The sequence below is a fragment of the Temnothorax americanus genome, unplaced genomic scaffold (assembly GCF_048541705.1).
Source record: "Temnothorax americanus isolate GAGA-0224 unplaced genomic scaffold, ASM4854170v1 Scaffold8, whole genome shotgun sequence".
NCBI lineage: Eukaryota > Metazoa > Arthropoda > Insecta > Hymenoptera > Formicidae > Temnothorax > Temnothorax americanus.
Genome location: NW_027509802.1, coordinates 5,830,216 through 5,852,099, shown reverse-complemented (window position 1 = coordinate 5,852,099; position 21,884 = coordinate 5,830,216). Strand labels below are relative to the sequence as shown.

General features: G+C 38.0%; 3 protein-coding genes across 14 annotated transcripts in view; 2 read left to right on the top strand and 1 right to left on the bottom strand.

Moving 5' to 3' along the window:
* Positions 1-21,884, top strand: part of Wdr62 (WD repeat domain 62) — a 227,182-nt gene that overhangs the window by 136,180 nt on the left and 69,118 nt on the right. The window lies entirely within an intron of this gene.
* The window catches only part of LOC143907335 (uncharacterized), a 181,526-nt gene that overhangs the window by 92,014 nt on the left and 67,628 nt on the right, over positions 1-21,884 (bottom strand). The gene's annotated exons all lie outside the window — the stretch shown is intronic.
* On the top strand, positions 6,607-11,490 carry LOC143907253 (zinc finger BED domain-containing protein 4-like). The gene is made up of 2 exons (XM_077423897.1): positions 6,607-9,677; positions 9,757-11,490. The coding sequence occupies exons 1-2, from the start codon at positions 7,683-7,685 to the stop codon at positions 9,808-9,810; spliced, it is 2,049 nt and encodes a 682-aa protein (XP_077280023.1). The 5' UTR covers positions 6,607-7,682; the 3' UTR covers positions 9,811-11,490.

The following is a 21,884-nucleotide window of genomic DNA, read 5'->3' as shown; positions in this document are numbered from 1 at the left end:
TATCTTTGACCCAGCAAGGATGGTTTGCCGGTACACGGTAGGGCTCCGCGACGATTCCCAACCCACACCCGCGCCCCGCCATGGTATGGACGAACAAGTCCTGGGCGGCGCGGGCGTGGTTTAGATTGGCTTGTAGGACTTTAGTGGCCATTACTTAGTCCTGCATTACCTCCTCTGACCAGGGCTGTGTGCCTTCGCTCTTTGGCCAGAGGTCCTTTTCTGTCCCCTCCTCCTTTGTTCCTTCCTGCTCCATCCTGCAGTCCCTATCCTTTCCTGTGGCCATCATCTCCGTTTCCATTTTCTCTTCTGGGGCCACGATCCAGCCTATCGCCGGTACCTTTCCTCCCGCTTTCACCACCCTAGTGCCTTTTAGGGTCTCCACGGACACTATTTTAGGTGGTTTCCTTTGGGGAGCCATCCTCCCTTTACTTTCCTGGGATTTCTTCTCCCCCCTGGTCCTTGTCCCTTTCCCGGTGAGCTCAGACTTCTTTCCGGTGGGCTCTGACTTCTTCTCCTTTCTCTTCTTTTTAGGAGGATTACTCCCTTTCCCTCTTCTTCCTTCCAGTCATGACTTGCCTCCCAACCTATGATTGGCCGGCAAGCCTTTGCCCTCGCACACTACGCAGTGCACGGGTGCTACACACTCCTTTGCTGGGTGCCCTTCTTTACCGCACCTGTAGCACATACCCGTCCTGTCCACCTTATTAGTGCAAGTGGCCCTCGTATGTCCCACTTCCATACATTTATAGCACTGGAGCGGACGCTTGTCTAACAGTTCTACTTTGACTCTCGCCCACCCCAGCGCTATTTTCCCTTCCTTAACCAGGGAGTTGGCCGTTTTGAGGGGACACTTAACCACTACCGTGTACATCCCCCTCGGCCCCCCTCTGATCTTACCTACCATGATTGATGTTGGGAAGGCTTGGCCCTGTTCGGCCACCACCTCCCTGATTTCATCCTCCGTCACGGATTCGTCGAAGCCCGTCAACCTTACTTCCGCTGAAAAGCTTGGACGGGTCACTTTGACCTCTTCTTTTCCCTGAAGGACCGCCGTCGTTCTCGCTGCCAGGGCGTCTGCTTTCGCAGCGCTACCCTGGCCCGAGAGCTCCAGGTTAATGGCTCCCGTGGCGGTCCTTCTGACATTTGGGGGGGTCTCTATCCCCAAGTCCTTGAGTTTAATGCTCCTCCTAACAGTCGCCATACAGTCCGCGTACGTGTCCTTTGGACACGTCAAAGTTACCGCAGAAGTCCTGGGTTCTCTACGTTTAGACTGCCCTGATGGCTGCTTCTGTTGTGACGGGGGGACTGTTTTCTTCTTCTTCTCAGCCCTCTTCTTCTCTTCCTTTTTCTTTCGAGCTATCGCTTTCTCCTTCCTACCCACCACCTCCGTCCACTTTTTGGTGGGTTGAGTGGTGGGTTGGGGCGATGGTTGTGTCTCTATCTCTTTTCCCATCTTTTTCGGGGGAGCCGCCTTTCCTTCGTTCTTCTTTGGAGGCTCTCCTTTCTTCTCTTCCTTTTTTTCTGCTTTTTCTTGGCTTTCTGCGCCTTTGATGCAGGAATGAGGGCTTGTGACGTTATCTTCCCAGCCACTGCCTTCCCGTCCTTGTTCTGATGGATCCTGTCCTCTATCTTTCCGAGCAACCTCTCTTCCATTCTTTCCACCTTCTCGTTTATTGAGTGGACTATTATTTCCGATAATCTTTTTATCATCTCTTCCGTCCCGATATTCCCTCCCTTCTTCTCTACTACAGCTTCTTTGCCGCCGTTATTGAGAGGAATACCCAGCGCTACGACCTTTTGTTCGCCTCGTAATGGTGGTCTTTTTACCGGTCCCGCGCCGTCTCTCTCTATCTCTACTAGGATCCTCTCTCTCTTTTCTCTGGAGGCCTTTAATTCCGCTTTTTCCTTTTCCTTCTTTCTAAAGGCCACCATGTCTACTTCTCCATTTGTTTCCATTTTCATACCTTTTTCTGGCAACGGAGTTTTCTCTGGGCCCAGATAGACATCTTTCATCTCTTCCTCTTGAGAAATCCCTTTCTGCGTGGATACCTCTTCACCCTCATCCTCTGACTCTGACGGGGGAGGGGGGGAGGTGGACGAAGGAGAAGTGGACAGAATTATTGTCATTCTCCTCTTCCTTATCACCATCTCTCGGTTCTGCTGGTTATCCTACTGTACCTACCCTTTCTCCCCCGTCTGTAGTTCCTCTTTCATCCAATTTAATTGGCGTTGCATCTCCACCATCGTTTGGTGCTGTGCCGTCATCTCTTTCTTCATGTTATTATTCTCTTCCGTCATTGTTTTGACTGTCTTTTCTAACTCGGCCGATTTTTGCCGAAGTCTTTCGATCTCTATTTCTCTCTCATGGACATCTCTGTGTCCATATTGTCTCGCAAACAGGTGCGTCAATGCCGCCAAAATTGTCGCGGCCGCGTTCTTTAAGACGACTTGGTGCTCTCCCTTGTGGTTACTGGATTTCTCCAGTACCCTATCTAATTTCTCCACTGCTTTTATTATGTAGCCTGGCAGCGTTTTCGTCGGCGCACTTGCCAGCTCTTTCTTCAGTTTCTTCTCCAAGGCTTCCCTGCCTTGTGATCGATTAACCTGTCTTATTCCCTCCTTCAGATTCCTCAGCTCGAGGGTCTCTGCAATAAGGTGCGCTTTCGCCTCCTTTAGTCTATTAATATAGACCTTAAATGTTGTGGGAGCTCGCCCTTGCCCATCCTCTTGCCACACCATAACGATATTCGGACATTCCGTCCCGAGCACCTCCTGGAGTGTATCTTGTGAATGTCCAAGATACTTTCTAAGGAACCCCCTGAATTCGGAGATTAACTTCCGATCCGGGTTCCCTGCGGAAACGGAGGTCGAGGGAGGCATTTCTGAGCCCCCCTCCACCTCCATCTTCTCCTCCTCTTCTCCATCCGTGTCTATCGACACAAACGAGTCTGCTGATGGGTCTCGTTCTACCTCTGTTGTAGAAGAGGTTCTGTCTGCTTCCATCCTCGTCCTAGACCTAGATCTTGATCTAGAGCTCTTCCTACTCTCAGAGCTGGGGTCTCTACTCTTGGAGCTTTTTGGCCCAGGACGCCTTTGGCGCTCCGGATCTCCTGGATGCTTGAACATCCCCTTCCTGTCGCGAGCAAACTCTGACTCCTTCGCTGTGCTCGCCTTCGATATACTTTTTGTGTTCAGCCCGTCGTTGGATAACGACGGAGAGAGACCGGGACGGTATCCCCCTTCCGCCGGGCCCTGGGGGTCCGAATTTCCTGAGCCGGTAAGCGTTTTTTCTGTAAAGGACATTTCCATGTAATTTACGTTAGTTTATTCTTGGGGTGTCCTTCCCCTAGGCTGGTTGGCATTGCTCACGAGTCCAGCCCGCCCGAGCCCTTGGGTATCCCCAGGTTCGCCATACCCGTATCGAGAGCGCCCCCCGAAGGCCCCGAAGGACCCCCAGAGACCGCCCCCGACCCTTAGGCACCGTCCGCCGATCGACGCCGACGCGAGAACCCCGCCACCCTCACCCGCACGCAACGAGGGGTGGCCGGCCGAAGAACCTTGATCTCGGCCCCGGCCGAGCAAGCTCGATCCCGGTCCCCGCCACGCACGAGCAGGGACACGGAGCGCCCACGCCACCGCCGACCCAACGGACCACGTACCCGTCGCCGGCCCTTACGTCCGACGACTAGACCCGTTGGCCCCGACCCCGGAATATGTCCGAGCGGCCTAGGCGACCTTCCGCACTAGGGGAACCGTGGGACCACGTCCCTGGTGTGCAATCCCCTAGTGCGGGCCTGCCCTCCACCCAACCCAGCACCACGTACTGGGCGGATGAAAGGCGGATATCCCCTCTCTTAGGAGAGGGGATCTTCGCAACCTCGCGGAAGGGCGATCTAGACCCGCAGCGCTAACAGCCCAGGTTTCCCCGGACTGCCGCGCTCCCGCCAAGTGGGGGGGTGCAGGCCTTTTGACCCCCCAACCGCGAGGATACGGCCGACTCTACCCCACCCCGAAAAAGAGAGAACCCCAGGACCATCCACCCTGCCGGAGCACCGGCGTGCAATGGCCGAGGAGGAGCCCCCCAACCCCGTGGTTTTTTATTGAGGTTTTCCTTCCTCTAGGCCGGTGGGAGGAGTAGAAACTCCTCCCTCTCGGTCCCAGCCGACCGGGCGTTTGTAGTCGGGGTCGCCTTCCCCTACCGACGCTTTAGAGTCAGGGAACGAGTTCCCTGACAGGGGCGCCGGAACCTATTGTGTCCCCAAATCTCGACAAGTCGAGAAGAGGGGGCACAGCATGCTCTTAGACCCTGTACCTCCCCACCGAGCCCTCCCTTCGGTATAACCGAAGGTACTGCTTCAGTGGATCGTTGGTACAGGGAGTCCTCTCACCACGTCAAGGTGGCATGCCACGAGAGGGATCCCTTTTACTCTTAAGAATTAGAAAAAAAAAATCACCATTCATAATTTTGAATTTTACTATTGAAAAAAAATACAATCGAAAAAGTGGTTTTTTTGAAAATCTCGAAAATCGTTTGAGATAAAGAGCTAAAAGTTTAGCTGAATTATTTTTATTTAATGTCAAATTGATCCCCCAAGTGCAAATCGAAAAAGCCGCGGGGGCAGATTTCCCATACAAACCCAGCTATACCCTTTTACAAAAACCATTCGAAAGTAGACGTAATTTACTAATTTTCAAGTAGTTTAGAAAAATTGAGAAAGCATTTTGAGTATATTTAAATCGAATTTGAAGAGAGGCGATGTGAAATTTTGTACTTATTTTACTAATATCATTGCCATTTATTTAAATTTGTAGATTTTCACTTCTAAATTAAAGCATTATATTCTTAAAATATGTGCTGATAACATGCAATAAGTGAAAAAAATTACAAAAATTTATTTTTTAAAAGTTGGGACCTCAAAGTTGATAGTTTTTTTGAAATTTTGTTATTTCAAAATTGATCAACAAGTTTGGCTGCAGATATTATTGCTTAGGAAATAGATATTGAAATTTAATAATAGGGTTTTTTAAAGCTGAAAATATGTACTTTAAGATGATACATGTTTTATTAAAAAAACAAAATATTAAGCAGGTGTATTTTTCAAAAAAGTATATAAAAATAAATGTCGAACTAGAAAATATAAAAATTTCTCTATTTTCAAAGTCGAAAAAGTATTTTTTTTTTTTTTTTTTTTTTTTTTTTTTGAGAAAATTACTTATGGGATGTTGTAGCTTGGGTCTTAAGGTAGGCGTCTCGCTACGTGCTAGTCATGTGACTGTTTGTAGGTTTTCACGTTCAGAAATATATTTCAATTTTTGCTAAAGAAAAAATAATTTTATGAGTTATGGTGTAAAATTTCATACGTGACAAAGTATGTTACTTTTTCCAAATTATGTGATTTTTCTCATTTGACTCCGTTTTGATAAGCTGATCATCCGAGTCGTCGAGAAAGGTCATCATCTCCTTTTCGATTGAATTTTGACAATTACTGAGAAAGAGTTTCAAAACGCATGACAGGGGTGTCAATCACTATCCAATTCGGCTAAGAAAGACGAGCCCCATAACCTGCAACTACAGTGATTAGCCAGCGGCGTAGCCAAGTCTTCCCAACCTCACCTCGACCAAAAAATGTCTGCTCGATTACCGCATTTTCACTAAAATAAACTAAAAAAATTAGCAGCGAAATCTACGGTAAACTATATATTTTATGGTTGCATCGGATTCTTTGAAATCTAATGTACAAAAAGCAATGTTTTTTCTCACTTCATCTAATCGAAAAATGTGAAAATATGTGATTGAAACCATGATAGAGCCTTCTTTTTCTGGTCGTCTGTATGAAGTAATGCAAAATTTGTGATTTTCGAGATCGATTTTCTAGAGTAAATAGTCGGTAAGGAGCCACAGAAAAAATCGACTGCAAAGCTGATCATATAATTTGATATAAAATCCGAAATCGAAAACTTTATCTAATACATGCCCTGACGAGACGACTACCTTAAACTTTAAGACTGTATATCGGAAATATTTTTTTGAACTTTTATTTTAGTGGCTACACGCAATTTAGTAAAAGAATTCGTATTTACTGTCGTTTGTACTGTTGTTCGGGGTAATCTTAGAAACTATTGGACCGATTTTGAAAGTATTATGTATGAAGTAGGGGTAGAATTTCCTGGGGAGTACTACAGGGTGTATAGTTTTTCGTTACCGATCTTTTGGAAACCGGTTTTTCTAATTTCTTCAATTTTTTGGGAAATAATTGACGGAATCTCAAAGAATTATATATGAAACAGGGGTAGAATTTTCCGGGGAGTGATATAAAGTGTACAATTTTTTGTTACCGACCTTTTTTGGAACCGGTATCCGAAATTTTTCCAACTTTTCGGGAAATAATTGACCGAATCTTAAAGAATTGTATATGAAACAGGGGTAGAATTTCCCGGGGAGTGCTATAAACTGTATAGGATTTTTCGGTTTGCGCGCGGAGAACCGCAGCGTGCGAGTAAAGGCCTATCTACATAAGACGCAGAACGCGAGTCGCAAGCACACACACAGTCTACATGTCAATCTAACCTCTTTGTTAGATTGACATGTAGACTGTGCGTGTGTCTTGCGACTCGCGTTCTGCGTCTTATGTAGATAGGCCTTAAGCGGGTGCTCGCTGCAAACAAGTGTTACGCTGTCTCCATCCTTTTTCTAACATTTTTTTTGTTTTAAGAATTGTTCACATATATTTTTGAGGTTTAACAAAAGGAAATTAAATGAAAATTTATAATTCCAATCATGGAAAAAGATAGGATACATTTTATTATTTTTTAATAGAAAAATGGAAACATTAATTAAAAACACGATGGCGGAAAATAATTACAAGAAAAGCGCACACACTTATGTGCCCTACGCTCGCACGAAATGCACTGTTTCTCGTCAGCTCTATTCTGTTATTTCTGAGCACACGCAGCACATATCATCAAGTCCTCGCCGGAATCCGACCACTGTTGCTTCTTTGACTTTGATTTTCGTCCGAAGTCTCCATGATATGGCTTGGTGACGACTTCGCTCCGGACACAGATTTTAAGTTTGATCGCTCATGAAATATTTATAGAAATCAACGAAAATAAAAATTTCACTGGATTCGTGTTCAGCATGCTAGAGATGTGCGAATTATTCGAATTCGAATCGAATCGAATCGAATCTGACGATATTCGATTCGATTCGAATTCGAATTGACGTAGTTCGAATTCGAAAGATTCGATAACGTCGAATCACTACAATTCGAATTCGAATCAAAAAACCGCGTAAGAAGGTTTTGCATCGAGCGCCTTTGCGGTCAAAAGATTCTTCTCAAGAATTTTAGGCGGCCACATAGCGCGTTACGCGCTCTATCGGTGGGCTTGTAAAATACCACGCGTAAACAAGCCGAGGCAGTCTGTGTTCCCGGTTACGGCAGGTTACGGTGGCAACGGATTATTTGCAGTTTTCACACAGCAGGTGAGTTCCAATGCGTATTCCTTAATTTTATGCAGTTATCTTTGATGTAATTTGTGATCAGTAGTAATTTTTAGAATGCGTATGATATTTATTGCCTGTGGAAAAAGCGAACTAATATGGCATTACAAGATTAGGTTAGATTAGGTTCACTTATGATTCTTTATTTAAAAGGATTATTACTACATTCCAGATTGCAGTCATGGAGAGTGACTCAGGTCCTGACAATGATATCGACAATCCGTCTGCATCTTCGGTCTCGCCTGCTGACACTCCGTTGTGTAACGAGGCAATTTCGTTCACAAAGAAAGATAACGGTTCCTGTAAAAGGAAAAAAGTGACAGATTATTTTACAAGAAATGTCTCTAAGGATTGTGCGAACCGTGACGATGAGATAAGACAATTATCAAATAATAGCGTAGAGAGTGTTTTAAATTCAGCTGTGCCTTCAACTTCAAGACAGCTGAATGCTAATGAGGGAAATAGGGAAACAGACAGCTTCAGCACAGAAAATATAGATGCAGCTGACTTGGAAAAAATTACAAACTCATTTGCCTTAATTTGGAATTTCTTTACTAAAATAAATGGGGGTGATAAAGCAAAATGCCTGATTTGTGGCACAGTTCGTTCTACACCAACTAGTACAATAACAACTCTGCAGTTGCACCTGCAAAAACATGACACTGTTTACAAAGAATACATGAGACTAAAAAAGATTAAGGAGAAACTAACTGAAGGAAAGAAGAAAGTCACACAGGATTCAAGGCAGCAAGAATCACTGAAGAAATGTGTCAATGCTCTCATGCCTCTTAACCCCTCCAGCAAGAAAGCCAAGGACATCACAAGAGCAATAGCAGTTTTCATATGCAAGGGTCTACATCCTTATAACATTGTTAATGAACCAGGTTTCCGACATCTGCTACATTTTCTTGAACCACGTTATAATGTTCCATGTAGGACAACATTTTCACGGTCAATTATTCCAAAACTATACAAAGAACTAAAAGAAAAAATGCTGGAAGAAATTGGAACTGTGAGAGATGCTCTAGAATTTGTGTCCATCACAACTGACCTTTGGACATCAAGATCTGGTGATGCTTTTATAGCATTCACTCTGCAGTTTATTAATGAGGATGTTCAAATGCGACATATAACAGTGGATTGTCAGCCTTTCTCTGGCAAACATGATGCTGCAGCTGTCTGCGGGAAGGTTGCTGATGCAATAACTGAATTGAACTTAGGCGATGATGAAATTGAAAAGTACATAGTGTCCGATAATGGAACTAACATGGTAAAAGCACTGAGTGAGCCTTCTGAGAAGACCATGAGTGATGCCAGCTTGCCAGACATTCTAAAAAATAAGAGGTCATGGCAGCATGTGCTTTGTTATAATCATACTCTTCAGCTTGCTATTAGTGACACACGGAAGAAAATCGATTCAAACGCTGTTATTGAAAAGGTCTCCAGCATGGTAGCACGATACAACAGAAGTAAAACTTCAAGAGAATCACTCCAGTTTTTCCAGGAAGAACACAAGCTGCCATTGCATGACCTAATCCAGATGGTTAGTACAAGGTGGGATAGTGAGTTCCTCATGCTTGAAAGGTTTGTCGAGCAGAAGGCAGCTATCACTAGTGAGCAGTGTAAAGCAGGTGTCAACAGCCTAACAGCCCAGGAATGGAAGCTGGCAGAAGGATACGTTGAAGTGCTGCGACCAGTAGCCAACTTTACAGCTGAAATGGGAAGCTGCAAGAAACCAACACTCTCCATGGTGCTACCTGTGTTGTTTGAAATAAAGTCAACATTGGAAGATTTCATCAAGAAATCCAAGAAGGGCACTGGGATCATGTTTGCTAAAACTTTGCTGGCAAATATAAAATTAAGATTTCCAGACATACAGTACTTTGAGTCAAAGTTGTACCAAATTGCCATGCTGCTTGACCCCAGGTTCAAGAATGTTCTTGTCAGTGACAACCTACAAGCCGCTGCACTGCTGGAAGACATGGCTCTAGAAAAGTGGAGGCAACATATTAGAAGAGGCATCATTCAATGCACTACTACCAACCAAGAAGCAGCAAACATATCAGTCTTATCTGCATCTAGCCAGAAAAAAACAAAGTGGGGTCACTTTCAAAAGAAAACTGTGATGGTCAAAAATATGGAAATGCCTGATAAAATGGACAGCATAAAAAGAGAGGTACGTATTTTTATACTGTTTTATTAGTACTCAAATGGTTCTTTTCAGTGAAATAAAACAAACAAATATCTTTTTTAAGGTAGAAGCTTACCTGCAGATACCAACGCCACTACTTGGCCCTTGCTGCAACTGAGACGTCTAGTGAGAGAGTTTTTTCTGTTGGAGGCAATGTAGTTATGCAGAAAAGAACAAACCTACTCTCGCAGCATGTGAAAGAAACTGTTTTCTGTCATGATAACATCCCTGAAAGTTACTTTAAAAAATAGCCTGTAATGAAAGACTGTCCCTGTGTTAGTCTGTAGTGTTTGTACTCACTAGTCTATTCCTACTAATTACTTGTTTTTGGAGAACTTTATAATGCTCAAATATTTTTTTGATTGTGATAAATGTCAAATGTTACTTTTGTTTTACTTTAATTGATTCTATTCATTAGAATTTAAACCTCAGTTGAGTGCCATTTGTGCAATTTACATATATTTTTTCTTTTATTTTGATGTTTCTATGAACAATCTTAGTTTGTTAGCAAAAAGTACAAAACACAGTACAAAACTGTGAGATTATCATAATGTTTCAATTCAACGTTTGTAGTGTTAGTTTTATCATATTTTACATTCTCTGTTCTGCTCTAAGCAATCTTAGTTCTTAGTCTGTTACCAAAGTGTTTACGTCTCTTGAGTTGGAGCCTTGAAAATTATCAGCCAATATTAGGTAATGTGTAGATTTGACGAATAATTCAAGCTACTGCCATTGTAATTTTTCATGCTATTTTTCTCTTTAACTGAATAAGTGAATATATATTATATATTAAATATATTATGAATGTAAACTTAAAACCTATGACTCAATTCTGTGGCTGTGAAAATGTCTTACTAAGTTACAGTGACTTAATATTGTAGTACACACTGTCCCCTAAAAGGCTTTGGCCTTTCTGTATTTGTTACTTTTAATAAAGTATAATTTTTAATTTTAATATATGCATAAATGGATAAATGCTTTTTATTTCACTAATACATTTCTCATTTGACGCTAAGGGACCACATATCACAATTAGTTCTGTACAATTCTGCTGTTGTAACGGAATTTTACATAGGCTCGCATGAAGACTCCATTTTGTATTTTGTATTAAGTATTTGAATATAATGAATATGTACTGTCAGTTATAGTATACCTACCAATACTATGTCGTGATTTGTGGATTATCTTGCTGGACTCTTGGTGCAGACGGAGTAAGTTGCACATTGCACAGTTGGTCGTTACGAGATTTCAGACTTCGTTAATTTTGATTCACTTATTCGATGTTTTGAATGCTTATGTCACATTCCTGGCTTGCAGGATTTCTACGCGTTGATTCGATTCGAATTCGAAATATGGGTGATTCGATTCGATTCGATTCGGCGATATTTTTGTCAATTCGATTCGATTCGATTCGAATTTTTTTTTGCAAATTCGATTCGATTCGATTCGAATTAGAAAACCTTAATTCGCACATCTCTACAGCATGCATTACTCTTCAGAATCACTTATCTCGAGATTCGGAGAGATAATAATATTTAAAATTTTTGGCGCGCAAAAAATTTTACTTTTGACCTCCGAAAACACGTTTGCCTTAATGAAAATCACAACATGGCATATAATCTCACTAAACTCCGTTGGTTACATGGACACCATAAGTAGTGTTTACAATATTAATGGCGAGTTTACACAACATACAGATTTTGAGATAATTATAGTGACGACTCTGCCCCGGTGATGACTCCGCCCCGGTCTCCCCTACTATGGTTAAGGCAAATAAATTATACCAATAAAAACTTTATACTGTTTACTACTATAAAAAAAAATAGAAATATGAAATAATTTATTCTTTGTATTTAATAAAAAGAACTTTTAGAAACCTTTGCATTTTTGCTATATATCCCACAGGGGTGTGGGATATATGACATTCATTGGTGAAATATACGCCTTAAAAAAATTACAAATAATGTTTATAAATAAAGCAATAAAATGTCATAATAAGTTATAAAATGTGTGTAAAGAACTTATTAAGGTGTAAAAATAATAAACAAATTATAAAGCTGAAAAATTTTTAAAAGAAAATAGACGAACGATAAATGCATTAAAAGTTATTGTTATATGATTCAAAAAAAGAAGGAAAAAGAACACAGAAGATTTCGATTTTTACAGAGTGTATGTACTATGGCATAAATCCCGTACGCTAAAATGCTATATATCCTAAACTGGTGGGATACACAAGATATCAAGCTAAACAAAGAATACAAGAGCTATGCACTTGTATTTTATTTATTCCATCCTTTACTATCCCTTTACACTTATGTATCATGAAATAACCATTAAACCTTTTACATTCTCATATACAGTAATCATTTTACGTAGGTCGTAATATATGATCGCGCTACTTACTACGGTGAGAAATCGATACAACTCACGACGGTTTCGTTAATATTAACAGTAAAGAACTGAAATTACAACACAATACTAATATGGCATAAAGGCATATAACAGAATAATTGCGAGCAAGTACCTTCATTCCTTCTATTTTTTCTGACGTCTGCGGCGTAAATCTCCGCGCGACGTAAATACCGGAGTTACCCTAATAGCAGTGGTGCCTATTCCAGTAGCCTCTGACCCTTATGTTATGAAAAAACAATAAGTACTGTTATACAGAAACAATTGATATTGAGTGTTTTTCTGTATAACAGTACTTGTTTTATCATAACATAAGAGGGTCAGGGGCTAGTGGAATTAGGTTTCATTATCAATTGTTTTTTGCTAATTTTATAACAATGCGTTATAAAGCGTTATGTACATTTCTGTCATGATTTTTCGCACAGAACTCAAATCAGCTATCAGTTTTTGTAAACAGTATAAACAATGACGTTTTCAAAATGTTTAAATAATATTATCATAAACAAATTATTTATTTTTGAACAATTTGTTCATTAAAAATTCATATTGTTCTCTTACAATAGTAACCGTATTGATCCGAAAGTGATATCTTTGCTATGGTAAAAAAATCTCAGGTTTTTTAGGATTAATTAATTACGATTTTATATATTTGAATAAAACATAAAATGTGAATAAAACATAAAAATGTATGTGTTGTTTTATAACAAATTTTGTTTCTTAATTAATTATCAGAAATCTGGCAACCAGTACTGGCGCAGTACCAGTAGACAACGGCTGGGCCAGTACTATCTGCCAGCATTGGACCCAAGTTATCATCCGACGCCGCGCCAGTAGTGTTGCTAGTACTGCGCCAGTACTCGAACTATACAACAACTATTTGGCGTAGTACTGGGCCGATTGTAAATCCCTATATGTGTATATACCCAACAGATATTACTTTTTAATAAAGATGATCGTACTAAATTAACAGGAAAAATTTCACTTTGAGAGTATACAAAATTTGAAAAATTGTTTTTCAAAATTAGTTTGAGATCTTCTCTGAGAGAAAGTTTTCGAAGCTTTTTTTTAATAATTTTTTTTTATAAAAAGTGCTATGACATTTTTTCGTTAAGCTATTGTGATTTGAAATGATAGTGGCTATATTTTTATTATTATTTTTAAAGATTAAAATAGTTTTGTAAAACGTTCTCGTTTCGTGTAGTAAAAATTATTGGAATCTACCTTATTGGAATTATTAACGTGAACTGTTTATATTTAACGAGTTAGCGAAGCGACACGGTATAACACGAGTGTTATCCGGTCAACCGGTTCTATTAGATTAGGGGTTCTCAACCTTTTTTATCAAGAGAACCACATTAAAATTTTTTTAATAATTGGAGAGTCAAATAAGTTTTATTTTTGAAAATTATATAAAAATAAAATATCTTTATTTCAAAATTCTTTTATATAAATAAAAACAAATTAATTAATCAAATTAATACGGATATTTGACTGCTTTGAATGGCAGATTTTTTCAATGTTAGGTGTTGGTCAGATTATATTATCAAGACATTTCAGACCATGAGTTTGGTCTTTCTAAATTAATGTAATTTTAATGCTTATATATATATATATATATATAGATAAGCAAATTCGCAATCACTGAGGCATGTGGTAATACTTATCGCAATAACATGTATTAAAAGGTGACTAATAAGATGGAACACTATAAATTAATTTAGAAAGACCAAAACCCATTGTCTGAAATATCTTAACGATAAATAATCTGACCAAAATCAATGGTATTGTCATGACGATGATAACCAGTCAAGTCGATTATAATTCTTAATTGTTTAATAGTTTATTAGTTTAATAGTTTTCGCTAATGCAAATCTTGGATCTTGGTTCCAAAAACTTTACCTTTTCCATGTGGAAAAACTATTTCGGATACATTAAAAATATCATGCAATTATTCCTGTGCAAGCGAGGATTAATTGATTTTAAAAGAATTTAGTTTTGATAAAGAACAAGACTTCTTTACTTCTTTCCAAAAAAAGAAGAAAAAAATAAGTCTAAAAAATATAAAACGCAGATTCTACAACCATTTTTCATTTTATAGTTATTTGTTAAAAATGTATTATTTATGTAGTATTAAATAATCAGATTAATTTTAAAAAAAAAACTGATATTAAGAGTTTTTAGCTGAAATTTCGCTGAAAATCCAATTTTGTTTTGGAAAAAATATTTGTTTACGAATGGAACCCATTGCGATCTCAAAATTTCCTTTATGGCATCATATTCTACATATATTGGAGTATTTTTGAGATTTTTAAAAGTGGATATAATTTTTTATTTACTTACTTAAAAGTAAAAAATTGATTTTTTTTAATCTTTATATATCTAAAAAAAGGTATGTTAAATCGATACTCATATCTCTCGAAGTCTTCTCGAAAGTCTCGAAGTTTATTTTTGATTTTTTTTCCGCGATGCTGATTGGTTCTCTCGCTGTGCTAACTTCGTGGGCTGTCATAGCATAATTTTGATAGTTGTGTGAATCTGTTGGTAAATAGCGCGCGCGTAGTGCGCGTCTGTGATATCTAGTACTATTAAATTTTTTTTACTAAAATTAATTTTTTTATCTGAAAAATCCTAAAAAATTTATATCTATAAAAATTTTTTATATTTTGTAATTTTAGCTATACAAATGTCAAATAAAGAAAAATTTCTTAGAACGACCTACCTCCAATATCTTAGATGCAAGACATATAATACTTATTTTTTTTTTACCTTTAACCTTATACAATATGTGCACTATCATGTTTTCATGATCATCTAAAAAATCCCAAGCAATTTATTTTTAGTTGGACCCCGGTGGATCCTTGACACATGGACTGCACCATATGTATATATATATATATATATATATATATATATATATATATATGTATATATATATATATATATATATATATATATATATATATATATATATATATACATATATATATACACTTCTCACAAAAATTAAAAGAACACTAAATTTTTCTTACAAAAAATTGGCAAAATTCGAGCAGCTGTAACTTCGTTAAAAATGAACAAAATTTGAAATTTTAAAAAATGATTTTAAAAGATTTTGCAAGGACAACTTCAAGCTTTTACGTTAGGAAGTCGAAAATTTTCACAGATTTTTTTTGTAAGAAGTGTATAAATAGGATATCGACAGATATATGCACACATTAATGTATAGGCGTCGTATTTGCTAGACGTTATAGAGCCTATGCCTATCATGTGTGCTGAGAGGTTGTTGGATAGTGTGTTTTACTAGGTCGCACGGAGCATACACCTGCTTCGCACGGCCCCGTGGATGGATCTCCGCGTGAAGGAAAGAGAGACCCGCCAACAAAGGATTAGATCGCACTCTCACGTGGCTTGTCGGCGTCTTTGAAAGACTCTTCTGTACACAACCTCAGTACGATGCTACATGCGGATTTCATTATCGTGGAGATTATAATAGCGTTTATAATAAACGGTTTTATCTGCAATGCCAAATGTTTAATGTTTCTCTGAATTAGAATTTTCTAGCGTTATTTTTAATAAAATTCCTGTAAAATTCGTAATTTATTGCATATCCCCGTATAGGGTTTGCAATCTACTACCAATACTATTCTTCTCCTCTCACTTTAACTCTTTGGACTAACTGCTTAACGTCTCTTTCCGAAAGACGGAGCCCAGTTTTCTCCGCACAAGAGCCTATCTTGCACGGAGGGGCGCAGCTATTGGAAAAACATTCCATGTTTACATGACTCTAATGGACTCGAACCTAGTTCCTCAGATTACGAGTCTGGCGCTCTACCACTAGACCACACTGCCGCCCCGCGTTATTTTTAATATTAGACTGTAAAGTTTTTTTGTAATATATATGTTGTAGATAAATTCGTACGACTTGTATACGGAAAAGAATGGTTTTGTTGAAATATCTAAAATAAGTTTAACCTGAAAGGATAATAAAGACATACCTGAAAGTAAATGACTGAAAATTTTTGTTGAACCATCGAAAAAATTATGTAAGACGCTCAAGCTGGTTGCTGGAATGTTGAAACTTTTTGCAGCATTATTATCATACTTAACTCTCCGTGTGCATACGTTTTTTCGATATCTTTCCAGTGCATACATGCGTCTGTCATGTTTGACACTATTTTGTTCTACTTTAAAGTATTTTTAAAAATCTAAACAAATTCACAAAACATCTGTCTACATTCTAGTTGACGATTTTATAGTCGTTTTGATGAACATCATTTATTTAACTTTTTCAAAAAAAGGTAAAAAAAGGCGCAAGTATACACGCAATGTATTTTATAAATCCAAAAATTCAACCTAAGTGGTAGTAGCTTTATTTCTCCTTAATAAAATTATATCACAAAATTGTGTTACCTAACTCAACCTAAATAATATGTATTTCAAAAAAATATATGAAATCTTTAAATTGCACCAATTACAAAGAAAATATATAAATATTGCTTTAAAAAATCATTGTTGTGTAACTACTTTTAAAAAATAAAATCCAAGTGGTACATATCTTTGTGCTCCCATTCAAGGGTCTTCCTATTCCAACCCAAGTAGTAGCTTTAATTCTCCTTAACAAAAATATAATATTACAAAGAATCATTTTAATCACAAAGAATTAAAAAAGTAACAGAAAATAAAAATATTTAATTAAAATAAAATAAATAAAATTTTCTTGTAAAAAAAACAGCGCTGTTTTTTTACTCCCGTCGCATTCTTCCCTAAATTATTTTTATTGTTTTTTATTCAAAAAGTTGAGTATTTTATTAAATTTCTAGCAGAGGTCTAGCAGCGCCAAAAGTTTTTTTTACAAGAAAGATGTATTTATTTTATTTTAATTAAATATTTTTATATTCTACTGTTATTTTCTTAATTCTTTGTGATTAAAATAATTTTTTGTAATATTATAATTTTGTTAAGGAGAATTTAAGCTACTACTTATTGGGTTGGAATAGGAAGACCCTTGAATGGGAACACAAAGATATCTACCACTTGGGTTTTATTTTTTAAAAGTAGTTGCACAACAATTATTTTTCAAAGCAATATATATTTTCTTTGTAAAAGATAAAGATAAAGAATTTTACTTTAAGGGGCCTTAAAGGGCGTTTTGAAGGGACGTACTCAACTCTAACTTCCAATTTATCCACTACTTTATTGTTTCCTCCTTTGGACCAACGGTTTAAGGAGGTTCGATGGTTACAACAAAATGCAGAGAGTTTTATGAAATTTTAATATGTTGTTCTGGAATGCAAAATAGAATTATGTGAATTTTTTAGGAATTTTTCACCGTTCCGTTTTGGAAAAAATCTACTCCAAAAACTTAAAAAGTACAATTTTTGGATTAGATTTTTTTCAAAACGGGACGGTAAAAAATTCCCAAAAAATTCACATAATTTTATTTTGCATTCCAAAACAACATATTAAAATTTCATGAAACTGGCTGCATTTTTAACATAGGTTTTTATGGGAAATGGTATATTGCATATACCTTCAGAATGAAATAAGTGCAAGAAAAAATGCAAATGATAAGGAAAGAAAAATATGCACATGTAACTTAATAATTTACAAATAAATGAGCGAAAGAAAGGGGAAGGTTACCGCACATTTCGTAGAAAATTTAATTATTAAAGCATAAATTGCTTGATTTTTCGTCTGCTTAGACTGCCACGGTCGTGAACAACGTGAACAGCAGCACGCATTATACGCACGCGGCGACCAATCAGAGCAATCCCAGAGTCAAAGGTGGCAATGATATCTCTAGGAGTCTCGTGAGTCGAAAGGCTCAAAACAATGTGACACACTACTAGGCGGCCGGTCCCCTTCAACGGGGGACCCGGTCGTCGCACGAGCCCGGTTTGCCGTACGGCGCCTCTGCCCGTCGTCGGGATCTCACCGCTTACGACGGCACGGCGTTTAACGGTCGAACATGAGTTTCGCGAGTTTGATGTCGAGACTCGGAATCGTCTGTAGACGACTTAGGACTGAGATATCATTCCCACTACTTCAAACGCTAGTGCGCTGTTTCCAGAACCCCCGCGTCCCACTACTCCCTCCGATGAAGCCATCGAACCTCCTTAACGTCTCTTCCAAAATACGGAGCCCAGTTTTCTCCGCATCTTGCACGGAGGGGCACGATTTTTTCGGAAAAAAAACTTTTCCATGATTTATGCCTCTAGTGGACTCGAACCTGGTTCCTCAGATTACGAATCTGGCGCTCTATCACTAGACCACACCGCCGCTTTGTAATTGACGCAATTTAAAGATTTCATATTTTTTGAAATACATATTACTTAGATTAAGTTAGGTAACGCAATTTTGTGATATAATAATTTTGTTAAGGAGAAATTAAAACTAATATTACTTTTTGATATTTTGGATTTACAAAATACATTGCGTGTACTTGGCGCCTTTTTTTACTTTTTTTGAAAAAGGTAATTTTGTACTGATATCTCGCATTTTGTAGTGTTAAGCAGGGAAACATTAAATTTTTATTCTCGTTTTTATTGAATTAGCAAATTAGTAATTAGTCACAAAAAATTACTAATTAGGTACATAAAACATAACATTTAAGCACAAGTAAATTACGCATTACTTAATAAATTGGTAATTTGTCAGAGAAAAACTTTTAGTTACGTAAAAATTAGTATTTAGGTAAAATAAAATTAATTTTTTTTGTAAATTAGTAATTAGTAGAAATAAATTCTTTATTATTAAATTAATATTTTTATTTTTTACAAATTTTATTGATTATTTTAATAAAGAATTTATTTCTACCAGGTAGGAATTCGAAAAGGGGCCAGCTTTGGTCCAAGCTTGGGCACCCAGGCTGCCAATCTTGGGCGCCGTTTCTTAGCCTCGACTGGCCCAGTTTTGGTTGTATGACGGGATGATAACACCGGCCCGACACTGGGCTACAAGCTTCGGCCAAACCTAGCCACCAGTCTTGAGCCATACCACGGCGTTTGGAATAATGAAAATACTGCCAGTCTAATTGTAGTGAAATTTTACTTTTCGAATAAGTGAGTTATTCATTCTTTACTTGGAGTGATTCTTCAACTCTGAAAAGAGTGACATGTTTCACTGAATAATTATTTATTCACCCGGCATAAAAAAACTATTTATTTCGAAATTTTATTACTATTTTTTAACTAAATTTGTTTCTTAAGATGCAGTCTATGATTATAAATATTTTCTCGTATTTGAAAAACTCAGAAAAACACACTTACCTTGGTGGGATTCGAACTCGGGACCTCTGCATCGTGAGCCAACTGCCTTACGTGGTAGACTACTTTTTAATTTGATGTAAGCGTTATATATAGTCTACATATGTATAACCAGCGCAAATATATAATTTTTTAAAAATCATCTTAAGAAACAAATTCAGTTTAAAAAGAGTAATAAAATGTTGAATATATATGAATTGGATATATGATATAATATTTCTCAATGTCGGGTGAATGTCAGAAACCAGTGCCGACTCATTATGAAATTTTTTTATATATACAATTATATATTTTCAATTATTTTTTCAAAAAGAAAATTGTAAATCTAATAATAATGATAAATAATAAGGACTGGCTATTAAGCTTTGGCCCAATATTGGGCGGCACTTGCTTGCCAAGCCTCGGCTACCCAAATTCGGGTAATAGTTGGGCCAGGCTAGGGCATTAAACGTTGGCAAGCCGACACTCGTGCCAGTCTTGGCCCGTTTCTCGAGTATCGGCGTTTCCTAAAAATTATCAATTTGCAAAAAGAAATTAATTCATTTTTGCCTAAATACTAATTTTCACGTAACTAGAAATTTTTCTCTGACGAATTACCAATTTTTTGAGTAATGTGTTACGTACGGAAATTTTATATTTCCGACGACGCACGTTAAAAGTCTTGAACGCTTAGACGACGCACGCTAGGCTCGGAATTCCGAGGAAACTGCCAGGGTTAGTGTAAATGTTTAGATTATCTTATCGGAGTCCGTTGAAGGGCTGGGGGCCAGATGGGCCCAAAACTACGCTTCTAGAATGTTCTAGAAGCTTCTAGAATACCTTCCCCCTTAAGACGCGTAAGAAAAAGGCGGGAATCTCGCGCGGGAGATTCCGGTCTTTTTCGGGTATAAATAGGGCGGAAAAACGCCGCGGAAAGCAGATAAGTTTTAACTTCGGTCTTGACTAGACGTAATTCTCAGACTCTCTCCTAACCTTATTCGATTTCCTACGTTCCGCTATACGCTAAGTTCGAGCATTCGCGCTCAATTCTGGGACTTAGTCCCTACACTCTCATACCTCATAAGACCGCGCTTCACGCACAAGTTGTATTGAGATTTATAGAATAAAGGTAAGATAAGTTTAAAAAGGAACAAAGGTAAAAATCTGGAATCTCATTTCGTATTTTTAATCAACAAATCGGTCACTTCTGGGATTCCGACTTGCAGTTTCCGCAAAGCGTGGCGATCTGTGCTGGGGCGCTGACGAAGAGTGTGGCGATCCAGTACTTTCGCTGCCGAAAGCGTGGCGATTACGGAGTTGGTTTCCAGAAAAAGACAATAATCTCGACAAATTCCTAAAAGTGAATTTGACCTCTACGCTAACGATCTGAGCGCTGACGAAGAGTGTGGCGAGCAGAGGGTGTGGCGGATTGGTTTTGAGCGCTGCCGAAGAGTGTGGCGAGCTTAAAATTCATTTTCGTGAACGCGGCTGAATGACGAAGAAAGGAGGTAGGCGCGTTCGTATTAAACGAATCAGATTCCAGATCAAGCAAGCAGTCATTTCTAATCAAGATCCTCTCCCCTTCCTCCAACAATTGCAACAATTAGAAAACGCACCCCCCTTTAAACTTATTCCTGTCGATTTCAACGTTGATTATCCTAATTATAACCAAATAAATAAAGCTGATCCTCGTTACCATACGTATAAACTCAGATATCTTTTCGGTCCCGAATAATAAATATAATAATATCCTTCACACAACTTGTCCAAATCCCTGGTAAATTGCTTAAATGCATTGACCAAAAAACGGACGAACTATAACAGTCAGAACGTGACAAATGCGTAATTCACTTCTACCTAAATATTATTAATTTTTACGTAATTAATAATTTTTTATAACTAATTATTAATTTGCTAATTTAATAAAACTTTAGGTAAATATGTAGAATAACAGCACGCTCTCTGATTTTTTTAAAGTTTTCAAATTTTGTGTATTTTGGGTACTAAAAAGGATTCTCAGAAGGAAAGTTGTCGCTCATGTGTGTTCCGTTTGTTTATAATTAATACTTAAAATATCACAATGTTGGTAAGTAAAGAAATAATAATTTATGAATGATGGGAGACCGGGGTGGAGTCATCACTACAATTATCTTGAAATCTGTATGTTGCGTGAACTCGCCATTTATATTGTAAACACTACTTATGGTGCCCATGTAACCAACGGAGTTTAGCGAGATTAGGGGAGAGTGGGCACCCTTGAACCACGTTTTTTCAAATGACATTGAAAATGGTTTTTAATAACTTTATTAGAAGATAAATGGCACTATTCGATGCTTAATATCATAAACTTTGTTTGTAAATGATTTAAGAAGTAAATTTTTAGAAATATTTTGCAAAAATATTGATATTTTGAAATGCTGCGTTTGTAACAGTGGACCCCACGCGTGGGGTCGATTGAGCCATAGCGTAGGGTACACTGACATGTAATGTGAAAGGTAGGGTACCCTGTGACACGTAGAAGAGATATGTTTAAATTCTG